The sequence below is a fragment of the Herpailurus yagouaroundi genome, unplaced genomic scaffold (genome assembly GCF_014898765.1).
Source record: "Herpailurus yagouaroundi ecotype Mexico unplaced genomic scaffold, PumYag 182, whole genome shotgun sequence".
NCBI lineage: Eukaryota > Metazoa > Chordata > Mammalia > Carnivora > Felidae > Herpailurus > Herpailurus yagouaroundi.
Genome location: NW_024412413.1, coordinates 46,339,021 through 46,353,577, shown reverse-complemented (window position 1 = coordinate 46,353,577; position 14,557 = coordinate 46,339,021). Strand labels below are relative to the sequence as shown.

General features: G+C 35.8%; 1 protein-coding gene across 2 annotated transcripts in view; it reads right to left on the bottom strand.

Moving 5' to 3' along the window:
- ZFC3H1 (zinc finger C3H1-type containing) overlaps positions 1-14,557 on the bottom strand; it is a 53,711-nt gene that overhangs the window by 28,226 nt on the left and 10,928 nt on the right. For both annotated transcript variants that reach the window (XM_040491418.1, XM_040491419.1), the window contains exons 3-9: positions 11,415-11,479; positions 7,113-7,311; positions 6,161-6,384; positions 4,827-4,950; positions 2,024-2,121; positions 497-706; positions 165-329 (exon numbers count right to left, since the gene is read on the bottom strand). In XM_040491418.1, the coding sequence (XP_040347352.1) occupies positions 165-329; positions 497-706; positions 2,024-2,121; positions 4,827-4,950; positions 6,161-6,384; positions 7,113-7,311; positions 11,415-11,479 (1,085 nt within the window). The remainder of the gene's footprint in view (positions 1-164; positions 330-496; positions 707-2,023; positions 2,122-4,826; positions 4,951-6,160; positions 6,385-7,112; positions 7,312-11,414; positions 11,480-14,557) is intronic.

Genomic DNA, 14,557 nt, shown 5'->3' with positions numbered 1-14,557 from the left:
AAAAAATTAATGACAAATTATACAATTTACAAATTACACAATTAATGACAAACTTTTTTGACACATATAAATAAACTGGGAGGCAGGGAATAAGACAGTAAAATTTCATAAAAATTTCTCACAAGCTATGTAGCAGTAGGATTAAATATTCTGCTTGTTTTTACCGAAATCACAGTTCGTGGAAGACGAGGTCCTCTATGAAACTTTGGATTCTGAATCCTAGGCTGAGATACTGTATTAATACTGACTATTGATAGATTGCTTCTTGGCACAGGCTGTGAATTGTTCAGTACTGGAGGTGAAGGTGGGTCACTATTACTAGATGTTTCCTAAATAAGGAAAAGAGAAATATGAAACATTTTTAAATAAAAAGACACTTCTGTCATTTTTTAGACTAGTGTTACTTTACTGAAAAGCCCAATGAATCCCAAACAGAAAAGAACTACCTAAAACTAAGCTCAAGAGCACCACCTAGAGGTTCAGGCACCTAAATTACCTCTGGCTTAAAAGCTCTTTTATTTGCAAGAGATTTAAGCAGCTCTTCTCGAAGCAGCATTTCTTCCTCCTCTTCCTCATCTGCAAAAGGTGGTTTTGGAGGCTGTTCTGGATCTTCAGGTGGAAGAGGTGGTAAAGGTGGTAGAGGAGGTAGAGGTTCAAGAGAAACACATAAGCCTTCCACATAAGGCTGGCTCAAAGGTGGCATAGACTGGTTATTTTTAGAAGAGAAGAAATAATAATTACAATGCAAATACTACCAATTCAAAATGTTTATCTATGGAGCTACATTAAATTTAAAAAGGTAAACTTTAGATTATTACTTCAATTGTAAACAGAACTAAGCATCCTGTAAATCTTAAAACTAACCCAAATTCAATATTCAACCATGAAAAAAGTATAATTTTTACAATAAAAAAATCAACGATATTTGAAACATTTAATTTATGAACTTCAGGGCAATTATACAAACTCTTCCATTATCTTTCTCATTTTCATTTAGCATTCTAAAAGACAGAAATCAAATTTTACAGGGTCTTTCCCTTTAGAGGACTACCTGAAAACAAGTGGAATTACTGAAAACAAAGGTGATATTTAAGTAAAAAACAAAATTAGGCACCAAAGAGATTCTGAGACTAGTCCAGAGTATCTCAAGAACTGTCAAGAACAATCTCTTAATTCCTTGTGAAATGGCTTCTTAGAAATTATAAAGAAAACTAATTGTATACAAATCCTTGAGTTTGGAAAGTTTTGTTTCAAAGACCTTCTAGTATTTCCCTTGGCACTTAGCTCATCCATTCTCCATTTCCCAAAAGAAAACATTTCAAGGGGGGAAAAAAAACCTTTTCCTTCACTCTGTGCTCTAATATTCCCCTCACCTTAAGCTAGGACACCAGATGTCCACCTAGCAACTGTGAAATGGTAATGTTCCCGCTAACTCACTGAGAACTTCAGAACTTTTACTTAATGATTCCCTCACTTCCTTTTTTCCCTTTTTTTTTTAAAAATGGGGGACTGGCAGTTCTTTTAAAAGGAAGATGGGGAAAAAGAAATTAACTTCTACATAAAATGATCTTTTTTTGCTGAAATTTCAAATAAAAAATAACCATAATTCACCAAAAGAAAAAGGAAAGAATTTATTTCTAGAAGTATCCTTCATGCATCTAAATCCCAACTGCCAAAAAAGATAATACAAAACACGAGATAATCTCATTCTTCTTTGGAATAAAGTTTTGGAGTAGCTACTAGCTGAGAAGGAAAAAGGAAACATGGTAAGTACTGAACAAAAGTATACATGAGATTAAAAAATAGCTATGAAAAAAAATCTACCATATGGACAACCCCGCCAATACATAAATAACTATTTATTCTATAGGTTTCATAGCTATTCATTTTGGTAAACAATTCTAATTGACGCTCTCTTCAAACATTAACTGCTTTTAATTACCTGCCAGTTTTTCAGAACAAATTAGAAAAGACACAAAACAACAAAATAATTCTCTTAGAAATCACATCAGTTCTCACTTACAGAAACCTGAGGTGGTGGAGGCAAAGAAATAGATGGTGCTGGAGAAAAATACCCCAGTGAACATTCAGAGAAGAATGGTGGTTGCACCGGTGAAGGGGCTGTAAAAAATTTTTTCATTAAGAATTTATAGACGAATATTCTTCAACAGGAATAAATTAAGATTATGATATGTTTGAAGAAATAAAAATACATCAAAGTAGAGTGCAAATTAATCTCTAACAAATTCTTTAACCTCCATGAATCCTTTCCACCTATTTAAAATTATCCTTTATCATAACATCAGCCTTCCAACTTAAGCTGACAATTAGTGCCTTAAAACTCTCTAGTTTGAAAAAAACAAAAAAATCCAAAAACCTCTCTAGTTTGTTCCACTTTTCACCTAATGATGGTAACAAGGAAGGAATAGAGCAGGAAAGGCTCTTTTTTTACATACTTTTTTTTTTTTTACAAACATATTTTTTAAAGGAATAGTAAAACAAAAAATTCCCTTGAATCTGCTAAAGTGCCCTAACCAATAAAACAAAACAAAACCAGTGATGTAATTTCATTCTTCATGTGGAGCAAAGAAATGAACTATTAAGCTGTATAGAAAGCAAATAGCGGGGCGCCTGGGTGGCTCAGTCGGTTGAGCTTCCAACTTCGGCTCAGGTCATGATCTTACGGTCTGTGAGTTCCAGCCCCGTGTCGGGCTCTGTGCTGACAGCTCAGAGCCTGGAGCCTGTTTCAGATTCTGTGTCTCCCTCTCTCCCTGACCCTCCCCCATTCATGCTCTCTCTCTGTCTCAAAAATAAATAAACAAAAAAAAAAAAAGAAAGAAAGAAAGCAAACAGGACTAGAAATGAAAAGAACTACTTATATTTAATCAATTAAATGTACACTAAGTCACATTTTAATAATTCTGAAATAAAATCAATGCATCTCTGTTAAATTGTTAGCATTTTTTCTTCCATGGTAGCAGATAAAAATAATTATGCATTTCAACTTCAGTAGTTTCTTAAGACTAGGTGAAATATGGCAGATTCAAAGACGACTCTTGCTACCCAGTAACTATAGACAAACTTCAGGGAAAAACTAATGCTTCTTCTTTATCCCAGGTGTCTCACAAATCAATATGGCTATTACCCACATGATTTGTATGGTTAACTTGTACCATATAATGATAGCATTTGAATATACATTGGCCTTTAGAACATTATACTTCTTAAATATCAGTACCTGTAGTGAATATAGCAAAAAGTTAAAATTTGATAAAGTTGAGTAAAGACTACATTCTCTATTAATTTTTTAAAGTTTATCTATTTATTTAAAGTGGGCCCTACACCCAACACGGGGCTTGAACTCACAACCCCAATGACAAGAGTTGCATGCTCCACTGACTGAGCCAGCCAGGTGCCCCATTTTACAAAATTCTTTTGAAAGCATAGTTCATAAAGTTATTTTATAGAAATAGAAAGTATTAATAATATTATCAATATTGGGAATGCAATGAATTATCTCAAAGAATCTACGAATAAGAAAACTTAATACTGACCAAAGAGTTAATGTTGAAATAAAAACAGGGGTGCCTGGGTGGCTCAATTAAGCTTCCAACTCTTGATTTCGGCTTAGGTCATGATCTCACAGTAGTGAGATCGAGCCCCGAGTTAGGCTCGGCTGCTTGGGATTCAATCTCTCTCTCTCTCTCTCTGCCCCTCCCCTGCTTGCGCTTGGGCTCTCTCACTCTCAAAATAAATGTATGATGTGAAATTATCAAACATCAGCCTTAAAACAATTAACCTAATATGAGCACTTTGGGTAAACAGTCAAATCATATGTTTTCTTTGTCTCTGTCTAGACACACCCAGCATGATTCTAGTTTTGATTTGCTCTGACATGACCACAGGAAGAAACACATTGATCATACGATTGTTCAAGTATTCCAGCTCCTAGAATGTCAACTGCATTCAGTTATCTGCCTTAGTCTTACGTGTGGTTATTTTTTTTTAATGTTTATTTATTTATTTTTGAGAGAGTCAGAGCACATGAGCACAAGATGGGGAGGGGCAGAGAGAGAGTGTGAGAAAATCCCAGGGAGGCTCCATGCTGTGAACACAGAGCCCAATGCGGGGCTAGAATTCACAAACTGTGAAATCATGACCTGAGCAGTAATCAAGAGTCAGACACCTAACCGACACACAGGCACCCCAGTCTTATGTGTTTTAATTAGTAAGAAAATAGGCCTCTCACAAAATCACCCTTGAATATCACCTAAGCAAGTCTCTAGCTCTCAAGAATAGTCACATCCTAATGTATGCGATCGAACTAAGGTACTGCCCTCATCAGTTCTAACCAGCCTCTCTTGAGATGCTACTAGTACTACTTTCCATGTGCAAATTCCTTAGAAGTAACATCGCTGGAAGGAGAAAGGAAGCTTCAAAACAAGATTTTTTTTTTTACTAAACTAGAAGGTATCTTTAACATAAAGGTAACTTTAGAGATCAAAAGTTTATTGTGTTTTATTTAAAAACAGTGTTCCATCTTTCCAACTATCTTCACTTTTTAGATCCAACAGTTAATAGGAGTTTAAATACTGCCTTTTTATTTAAATCCTATCTAGAAACAAACACCTAGAAATAAAGGTTCATATTACATATTTGAGGTTTGCTCTCAGAGTATTTACACCATTAAATGTCTACAGTTACACAATTCACCAGCAAATATCACTTTTCATGACACATTTCTTCCAAGGTTTGGGTAGCTTTATGATCATTTTCTATTTATGAAAATTTGTGAATATGATAATGTTTTAAGTTTTGGTTCATACCTGGAGAATTGGTTTCACTATCTGTATCCATAGCAACTTCTTCATAGTTATCATATTGATAAATGCCTCCTCCACTATCAGTAGGTTGCTTATCTAAGGATCGTCTTAGGTCAGGATCTGAAGACTAATAACAAGATTTTTTTTAGTTTCAAAGCATTTTCTGTCTCAGTATATTCTCACACTAGAAACTACGAAACAATTGACAGTTATTTCTAGGGAACATTATCAAAAATCATATTCATCTATAAAATTAAGATGCTCAAGTTCTTGAATACTTATGGCCTCTCTAAGAAACCAGATGAATAAACTCAAGTTTTAGGTCATTGAGACTATATTTTGGAGTATTTCCAAAAAATCCAGTAACATCTTAGTTATGGATACATTAATGATAGCTGAAAACTAGAAATTCTTAGTTGACATGTTTATGTGTAGTTTTCTTTTTTTATTTCTTACACGTTTCACTCAGAGACAGTTCTTAATAAACCAAAATCTAACAAAACCAATCCTGATGGATAAAGAGTCATGTAAAAGTGCAACACTTTTCTCTAAAAGAGATTCTATCAAAGTACTTTTTAGAAGTTCAAAGTATATTGATAAATTCCTTGCTTAAACAAACCTAACTCCTGACTCCCTACAAAGTGCTTTTACTTTTTAACATCCCTCTCTTCAACAGTCCATTCACTAGTCTCAAACCTCAAAATTCTAATATTTGTCACTTATACCACTAGAGACTGATATTAAATCTCCAATTTACTGCCTAACACCATCCATAAAAACCAATGACTTAATTATTAATGACTTTACATAATAAATTCTTAATGCTTAAACTAAATGCTTAATAACTAAAGTAGCCACAAGCAGTCAGACTATGATGATTTAACTTTCTTTAAAACATTCCATACCAACTGGTCATGACACACTTCTAATTCTACAATACTAAACATATGTTAAAAAACAAAAACCAAAAAAACAACTAATGAAATTCTGCCCTTATAACTTAAGGTATGGCCATTTTTTTTTTTTTTTTTTTGGATAGGTCTATACTACAATTTAGTAATCTCACTTTCTTCTAAATACAGAAGGATGAAAAAGCCAAAAGCAGACTTTGCTAACCATATTTTAGTCTTTCATTTCTTCTATTTCTATTATCTATAACTATATAAGGCTCATTCTCAATTATAACCAACCTTCTCATGTCCCCAAAAAAGTTTTATCAAATTCTATCAAATACAAGAGATCTACGCTTTTTCTTAATTGACTGACTTTATGATAAAAGACAACAAAGACACTTAAATTTGAATAACATTTTGATTTTATATTTTAGCACTCTTTACCTTACTTCTTGATCTCCTCTTTCCACCAACCAATTTCATGAATCGATTGTACTGCTCTTCCTGATTTGAGAGATCTCGAATTTTTCTGATTTCTTCTTCTCTTTTCCTTCTCTCTTCTTCTTCAGCTTGTTTCCGCTGATCCTCTTCTTTCTGTCTTTCCTGTTCTTTTTGTTGTTGTAGTTTCTTCCAAGCCTTTGTTTGCTGCTTCCTTAATGCCTGTTTAGCTTTAAATAGAAAATACAGAAACATCAGTACCTACTAGAGTTAGAATTTCCTACATAAAAGAAAACAAGAGCTTTATAATTTATTTTCATTATTGTTAAGTCAAATATACAGCTGTTCCTCCAAGTTCTGTTTATACAGGATTGTCCCCCATTCAGGGCCCTGTAATTCTGAAAACTCAAAACTTTGTGAGTTAAAATCTTGAAATTAGGGGCACCTAGGTGGCTCAGTCAGTTGAGTGTCTGACTCTTGATTTCGGCTCAGGTCACAAACCCAGAGTCATAGGACTGAATCCCATATTAGGCTCCGTGCCAAGTGTGGAGCTTGCTTGGGATGGTCTCTCTCTCTCCCCACTGCTCCCCTCCCCCCGCTTGCGTTTTTTCTCTAAAATTAAAAATTTTTTTTTTTAATCTTGATACTGATGTATGAAATCAATTAAAAGAATTTAACAGGGGCACCTGGGTGGCTAAGTCGGTTAAGCGTCTGACTTTGGCTCAGGTCATGATTTCCCGGTTTGTGAGTTCGAGCCCTGCGTCGGGCTCTGTGCTGACAGCTCGGAGCCTGGAGCCTGGAGCCTGGAGCCTGGAGCCTGGAGCCTGCTTCAGATTCTGTGTCTCCCTCTCTCTCTGCCCCTCCCTCTGCTCGCACTCTGTCTCTCTCTCCCTCTCTCAAAAATAAAAAAACATTAAAAAGAATTTTTTTAAAGAATTTAACAGAAATGATCAATCACCTGTAGTGCTAACTTTTTTGGCTGAATGTGTTTTTGTACTGGTTTTAACTTTTTGTTGTACAGTTTTCGTCTTAGTCAACTTTTCTTTGCTTTCTTTCATCACCTGCTGTTCTTTTTGTTGCCATTTTTTACTGGCTGACTGAAGAGCCAAAAGTCGAAGTTGTAGTTCAGACAGTTCCTCTTCATCTTCACCAAGTTTCTTTAAAAAAATAAACAGTTGCAATTTTTTAGTTCTATTATTTAACCTTAAACATTTTACCAAGTCAAATCTTTCCTAAGATCAGAATTTAAAGTTAGCTGTAAGGCAAATATTTAAATAGCAATGTAACTGAAATAAGGAAACTAAACTACTTTCCGCACAGCCCTACATCCTAATTCAGTCCCTATGATATAGAAGATCAATCTGTAGACTGTGTGTGTGTATATGTAAGTTGAAGGGTTAGAAGAGGTGGATATAACTGATGGAACAGGATGATGTAAAAAGAAAAAAAAAAAGGAAAGTTAAAGGTCAGAGATCAGCATTTAACTGAACTTCCCAAACAAGTAAAAATCTGATGACAACAAATGCAAGAAGAAATCAACCCAGAGGTGGCTTAACAAATGAAGAATGTCTCTGTTCCTCCCCCACTTACCCTCTGTCTCTCTCTCTCAAAAATAACTAAACATTTAAAAAAAAAAAAAATTTTTTTTTTTTTTAAATGGGGCGCCTGGGTGACTCAGTCGGTTAAGCATCGGACTCTCAAGCGTCTCAAGCGTCATGACTCTAATCATCATGATCTCACAGTTCGTGGTTCGAGCCCCCCCTCCGGCTCGGTGCTGACAGCTCATAGCCTGGAACCTGCTTCGGATTCTATGTCTCCACGCTTTCTGTTCCTTCCCCACTTGCCCTCTGTCTCTCTCTCTCTCAAAAATAAACAAACATTAAAAAAAAATTTTTTTTAAAAGAATAAAGAATGAAGTGGTTCTGTAATCATGTGATTTACTAGTGTTACAAGGAATACAGAGAATTCAGTACACTGAATGTCAAGGTTGAAATTTGCAAACTTTAAAAAAAATACGTATTTTGGGGTGCGTGGGTGGCTCAGTCGGTTAAGTGTCCAAATCTTGGTTTTGGCTCTGGTCATGATCTCCCGGGTTTGTGAGTTCAAGTCCTATATTGGGCTCTGTGCTGACAGTGCAGAGCCTGCTTGGGATTCTCTCTCTCCCTCTATCGCTTCCCCTCCCCTGCTTGCTCTCTCTCTTAAAAATAAACAAACTTAAAAAATATTTTTTTAAATACATATTTTATTATTCTTTAAATTAGATTTACTTATATTTGAACATTACATGTTCTAAAACTACAGATATGTATCTGAACATTTAAAATATTTTGAACACCCAAGACTTTTCTTCAGGGAAGCTGAAATAGGAAAACAGGTTACAAGCAAATGTTTGAAATTTTTTTTCCAACTGAAATACCTTCTTACATTTTTCACTCTACCTTTTTTGAGATAATTTAAAAAATTAATCTATTCTCCACATCTTAGCTAAAATGTAATGTCAGGCAAACAAAACGGAGGTTCTAAATTGAGTACATGGATTTGGTGGGAAGAGAGATTTTGGGAGTCCTCTGTCGTCCCCACCCTTTGAGGTTAAATGCAAAACTGTTTTTCCTTTATGTGTATTTATTTATTTATTTATTAATGTTTTATTTTATTTTTGACAGAGACAGAGACAGAATGCAAGGGGGTTAGGGGCAGAGAGAGGGAGACACAGAAGCAGAAGCAGGCTTCAGGCTCTGAGCTGTCAGCACAGAGCCCGATGTGGGGCTCGAACTCACAAGCTGTGAGATCATGACCTGAGCCGAAGTCAGACGCTCAACCAACTGAGCCACCCAGGCGCCCCCCTTTATGTGTATTTATAAAGCAGGGAATCAAAACAAACTATGACTCACAACAACGGTTAAGGCCCACTTATCTAATGACTTTTACTTATAGGTGAATTGTAATCACCTTTTTCCTAATATCCAATTAAATTATTTAACACCTAAGAATAAAGAAACCTTTCTTTATGGATCCTTCCTACGGGCTTCAATTTACTATGAACTATTTTAAGTGCCTAACTGAATTACCATCACATATGTCAGTACTTTACTTTATCCAAACCAGGATATAGTTACTCTTTGCATTGCTGGGAAATATATGTAACAAATGAACTGAAAAATTATCTTTTTGGGGAGACTGGGTGGCTCAGTCTGTTGAGCTTTGGACTTTGGCTCAGGTCAAAACCTCAGAGTTCATGAGTTTGAGCCCTGCGTCAGGCTCTGTGCTGACAGCTCAGAGCCTAGAGCCTGCTTCAGATTCTGTGTATCCCTCTCTCTCTCTGCCCCTCCCCTACTCATGATCTCTCTCTCTCTCTCAAAAATGAGTAGGTGTTAAAAAAATAAATAAATAAAAATTTTAAAAAAACATACCAAATTCTACCGCTTTGTACGGACATTCTACAGCTGTGCTATCCAGTATGGTGGCAATGAGCCCTCATGTGGCTATTTAAATTTAAATTAACTAAAATTGAGTAGGAAATTTAGTTCCTCTGCCATACTAATCACACTTCAAGTGCTTAAAAGCCACATGTGGTTAATAGCTACCATACTGGAGACTGCAGATAAAGGACATTTCCATTACTGCAGAAAATTCTATTGGATACTGCTGATCTAGAGAATTTAAAATAAAGCTATCATCACCATTTCATTGGGACTTAAAAGTCTTTGATTACTTTTTATTCTTTTGGAATAAAAAAGTTACTGATTCTGTCACACAACTATATGCTACTTAAAGCAGCTACCTCATTAGCAAGAGCACTGAACCTCATTCAACTCCTTGCTCTGACACTTAAGTCCTACATAACTTTAGGCAAGTCACTTAATCTACCCATATGAATCTTACCTCATCTGTAAACCAGAAAATGTCAACTTAATTTAGCAGGTTATTGTGAGAACATTCAAAACATATACAAGTGTATATGTGTGTGCATACATATATATATATGTACCTGTTATATTATCAATCTTAAATTCAGGTCCACCTCTTTCCTAAAGCTCCTAGGCTCTCTGCATCATTTTGATTTACTCATAAAAACTAAGTGAAATAAGGGGTGCCTGGATGGCTCAGTCAGTTAAGCGTGTGACTTCGGCTAGGGTCATGATCTCACTGTTCGTGCATTCAAACCCTGCACCAGGCTCTGTCCTGACAGCTCAGAGTCTGGAGCTTGCTTCAGATTCTGTGTCTCCCTCTCTCTCTGCGCCTCCCCCGTTAAACTCTGTCTCTCTCAAAAATAAACATTAAAAAAAAAAAGTGAAATCTTAAAAGAAGGAACTGAAGGTATTTCATATGGGTGGCTCAGTCAGTTGAGTGGCTGACTTTGGCTCAGGTCATGATCTCCAGGTTCAAGAGTTTGAGCCCCATGTTGGGCTCTGTGCTGACAGCTCAGAGCCTGGAGCCTGTTTTGGAGTCTGTGTCTCCCTGTCTCTCTGTCCCTCCCTTGCTTGTGCTGTCTCTCTCACTCTTGAAAATAAAAAAAAAATTAAAAAAAAAAAAGGCTTGGGCTATTGAAAGCTATTATGTATCAAACACAGTACTTGGTGCTTCTGTACTTTATCCTGCTGAACCTCACCACAATCCAGAAAACAGACGACATTAAATTCATTTTGTAGAAAAGAAAATAGAGGCAAGTAAAGGCTAAAGAGCTTACGCAAGATCACTCAGCTAGTAAGAGGAGGGACTAGAACTGAAAAGCTGGTCAAGGTCTAACTCCAAAGATTTCCAATACAGGATAACCTCCCAAAAGTAGGAAAACACAATCTCTGGGTGAAAATTAAAAGTTTCAAAAAACTAACAAGCAAAAAGATCATCTATGGATATATATACGAAAATCGTCGGACTTTGGCTCAGGTCATGATCTCATGGCTCGGGAGTTCGAACCTCACATCGGGTCCCGTGTTAACGGCTCAGAGCCTGGAGCCTGTGTCAATTCTGTGTCTCCATTTCTGTCTGCCCCTCCCCAACTTGTGCACACACATGCTTTCTCTGTCAAAAATAAACATTAAAAAATTTTTCAATTCAATTGAACCCAGTGCAAAGACACTTCAGGACATCTCTCCAGATTTTCTTATATTTAAGGCTTATGTCCAAATGGAGGTAATGATGAAAAAATGATAAAGAAAATGAGCAAAAAGCAAGACAGAATCTTCTTTCACAAGAAGTGAGCAAAGTGAGCAAGAATCAGTTTTACAGAGACACCCAATTCCAAAAAGCAGTATCTTACCTTTTCAGATAAAATGTCAGAGGCACTAATTCTTCTTGTTAAATTTTGTTCTTTATCTTCTAATCCTTTAAAATAAAACAGCATACTCTGAATACTCAATAAATAGCTACAATCAATTTAAAATGAAATGCTGTATGATATTTAGTAGTTATTATTTTAAAAGGTCTCTCATTTCCACAATATTTGAACGAAAAGGAAAGGATGTTATTAGAATGAAAATCTGACCAAGCTTCTCATATCAGCTTTATCTCTGAAAGTTATAAGACGAAATTAAAAATATCAAATAAGTTAAAACTGTACTTTGATAAAAAATGACTTCTGAAATAAAAGTAATTATTCGAATAACAGAATTTACATTAAGCTGGCAGGTACCTTATGAGCACAATGCTACCTTAAAAATAAGTACAAACCATAAATTTCAAACTATAAATAGAACTTTACGCAAAGTTTATAAAAGCAAGTAATGGTTTAATTCACCAAACATGTACTTAGGCACTGTCCTACCATTGTTACAGGTCTCTAACAATACAATTATTTCAATTTTGCCTCAATACTTCCAAAATGAAAATTGGTCTTGTGCAGTCACACAGTATTAGCTAGAATTCTAAACTGAGTTAAAGACAATCGTCAGGATATAGGTAGTAGTTAAAATTATAGTAATTAAGAACACTCCTGGAGAATGGAACACTGAGGAAGGACATCAACAGTAAGAAATTACAAATGAAAACTAATTTTATTTTAATTAGTTTTAAAAAAGGAAAATCAGGTTATATGAAATTCCAGATGTGTATGGTATTACAAAAATCCCAAATTTTCAAGATTATCAAGAAAAACATCACTGAATATAATAGATACATCTACTCCCTATAGAATATTCTCAACATTGTAACCTGAATGGTCCTTTGAGAATATACAACAAATTATGCCAGTCCTTTGCTCAAGACTCCACAGTAGCTCACATTTCACTCAGTATAAAACACAAAATTCTTATAAGGCTCTACATGATCTAACCCAACCCATCATCCCTGACCTCTTCTTTCCCACTATTCAGCACTCCCATGCTTTTTTCTTTAGTGGCAGAGGCCTCCCTGTTATTCCCCAAATATGCCAATATCCTTCTCCCTTAACAGTAGTTATCCTGGTTCACAGATTCTCAAACTTTATTAACAGGTATTAGAATCAGCAAGAATGGGGGCACCTGGGTGGCTCAGTCGGTTAAGTGTCCCACTTCAGCTCAGGTCATGATCTCATGGCTCGTGGGTTTGAGCCCCATATCGAGCCCTGTGCTGACATCTCAGAGCCTGGACCTTGCTTTGGATTCTGTGTCTCCCTCTCTCTGCCCTTCCCTGATCATGCTCTGTCTCTATCTCTCAAACATAAACATTAAAAAAAAATTAAAAAAAAAAAAAAAGAATCAACAAGAATGCTTGCCAAATATAGATTGTTAGTCCCCACTTCCAGAATTTCCAATTCAGCAGATCTAAGATAAGGCATGATCATTTGCATTTCTATCAAGTGCCCAGGTAAGGCTGATCCAATGAACAAGGTTAGAAAACCACTGCTCTATTTATTCTTTGCCTAGCTCTTCCCCAGATACCCATTTGGCTATTCCCTCACTGTCTTCAAAGGCTTCATTTAAACCTTTGTCCAAATTCAGGCCTCTCCTGATCACTCATTAACACTGCAACCTATTCCTGCTACCGCCCTCCTACTTACCCTGCTATACTTTTTCCATAACTGTTATTTACAAATCATATTTACTTTCCCCTTTCTAAAATGGAGGCCGATGAAGGCATAAATGACTGGCTACTTTGTTCACGGATATATTTCAACAAGTCTGGAATTCAAGTGCTTAATTTGAGTGAATGGAAGAATGAAATAAAAAAATGTAGGAAAATGAAAAATTAATTTTGCAATGACATCAAGTAATCCAGCCCTGACTAGTTTCAGTATTCAGGTAAGGAGCAGAAAAAGCAGATTACATTGTATTAAGAGGGAATGAGAGGTATAGTGAAGAGAGTCAGCACAGGTTAGTGTTTCCAGAAGTCTGTCTGAAAAGACAGAAGTTATGGGAGAATACAGAGTGGGGAGAGAGTGATTAAGTTTGGGAAGGAAAAAAACGCAAATGTTTATAATAACCCCTTAAGAGAATGTGGTTAAAGATGAATCAAAATAAACAACAGACGTAGCGCAAGGTCCGAAAGATGGTAGAAAGTAGAGCCAGGAGTACAGGTTAAAACAAGTGACCATAAACAAAAAGAAAGTCTCCATTTCATCAGTGTGGAAACACTGAAGTGAAAATCAATATGGATATAAGTTTATAATCAGAAAGTGAAAAGTTGGAAGTTGAGTGAGAGAACCGGAAATAAGAGGCACACTCATAGACTGACATTATTTTTACTCAATAAAGTTGAGTAAAAGGCCTGAAAAAAATGATACAGGTTTAGAAGAGTTGTTGAGAGAAATGGAAAAGAAGCTGATCACTAACAACTTAAAGGCTTGATGGCAGAGTCTTACTGAAGAGCTGGGAGGGCTGGATGGTGGCAGCTGCAGGATGCATATGAAGAAACACTAACCAAATAATTTATTGATTCATATAAATTTTAGCTCTTTTGGTTTTCCTCCAATCCCTCCCCTTCTACACTGCTATCAGTTACTTTTCTAAAAAGATACCTGATAATATCATTTTCCTGTTTAAAAATATTCAGTGGCATACGTGATGTTTAAGAAAATCTAAATTCCTTAGCCAAGACATTCAAGTCCCTCTGCAATCTGATCTCAATCTACCCTTTTACCCCTCCCAGAAATATACCATATATCCCAAACTGCGCCCGTACTAGATCAATCTCAATTATCCTTTAAAAATTCTCTGTGCTTTATCTGCTCATTTGGTTCCTTCTAACTTCCCAAGTCAAAAAAACTCATTTTTTTGAGGCACATATCAAACACTTCCATCACTATGAAAATTTTCCAAGCCCAGGGGTGGACATATCTGATCCATCCCCTGTATTACTGCAGGCTTTCATACATAGCTTTTATTATACTCTCATGTATACTTTTATACATAACTCATTATTTCATACATAACTCTTACTAATAGTTACTTGTGTCTTTTCTATCCCACTGAGTTACTCTTTTTGAAA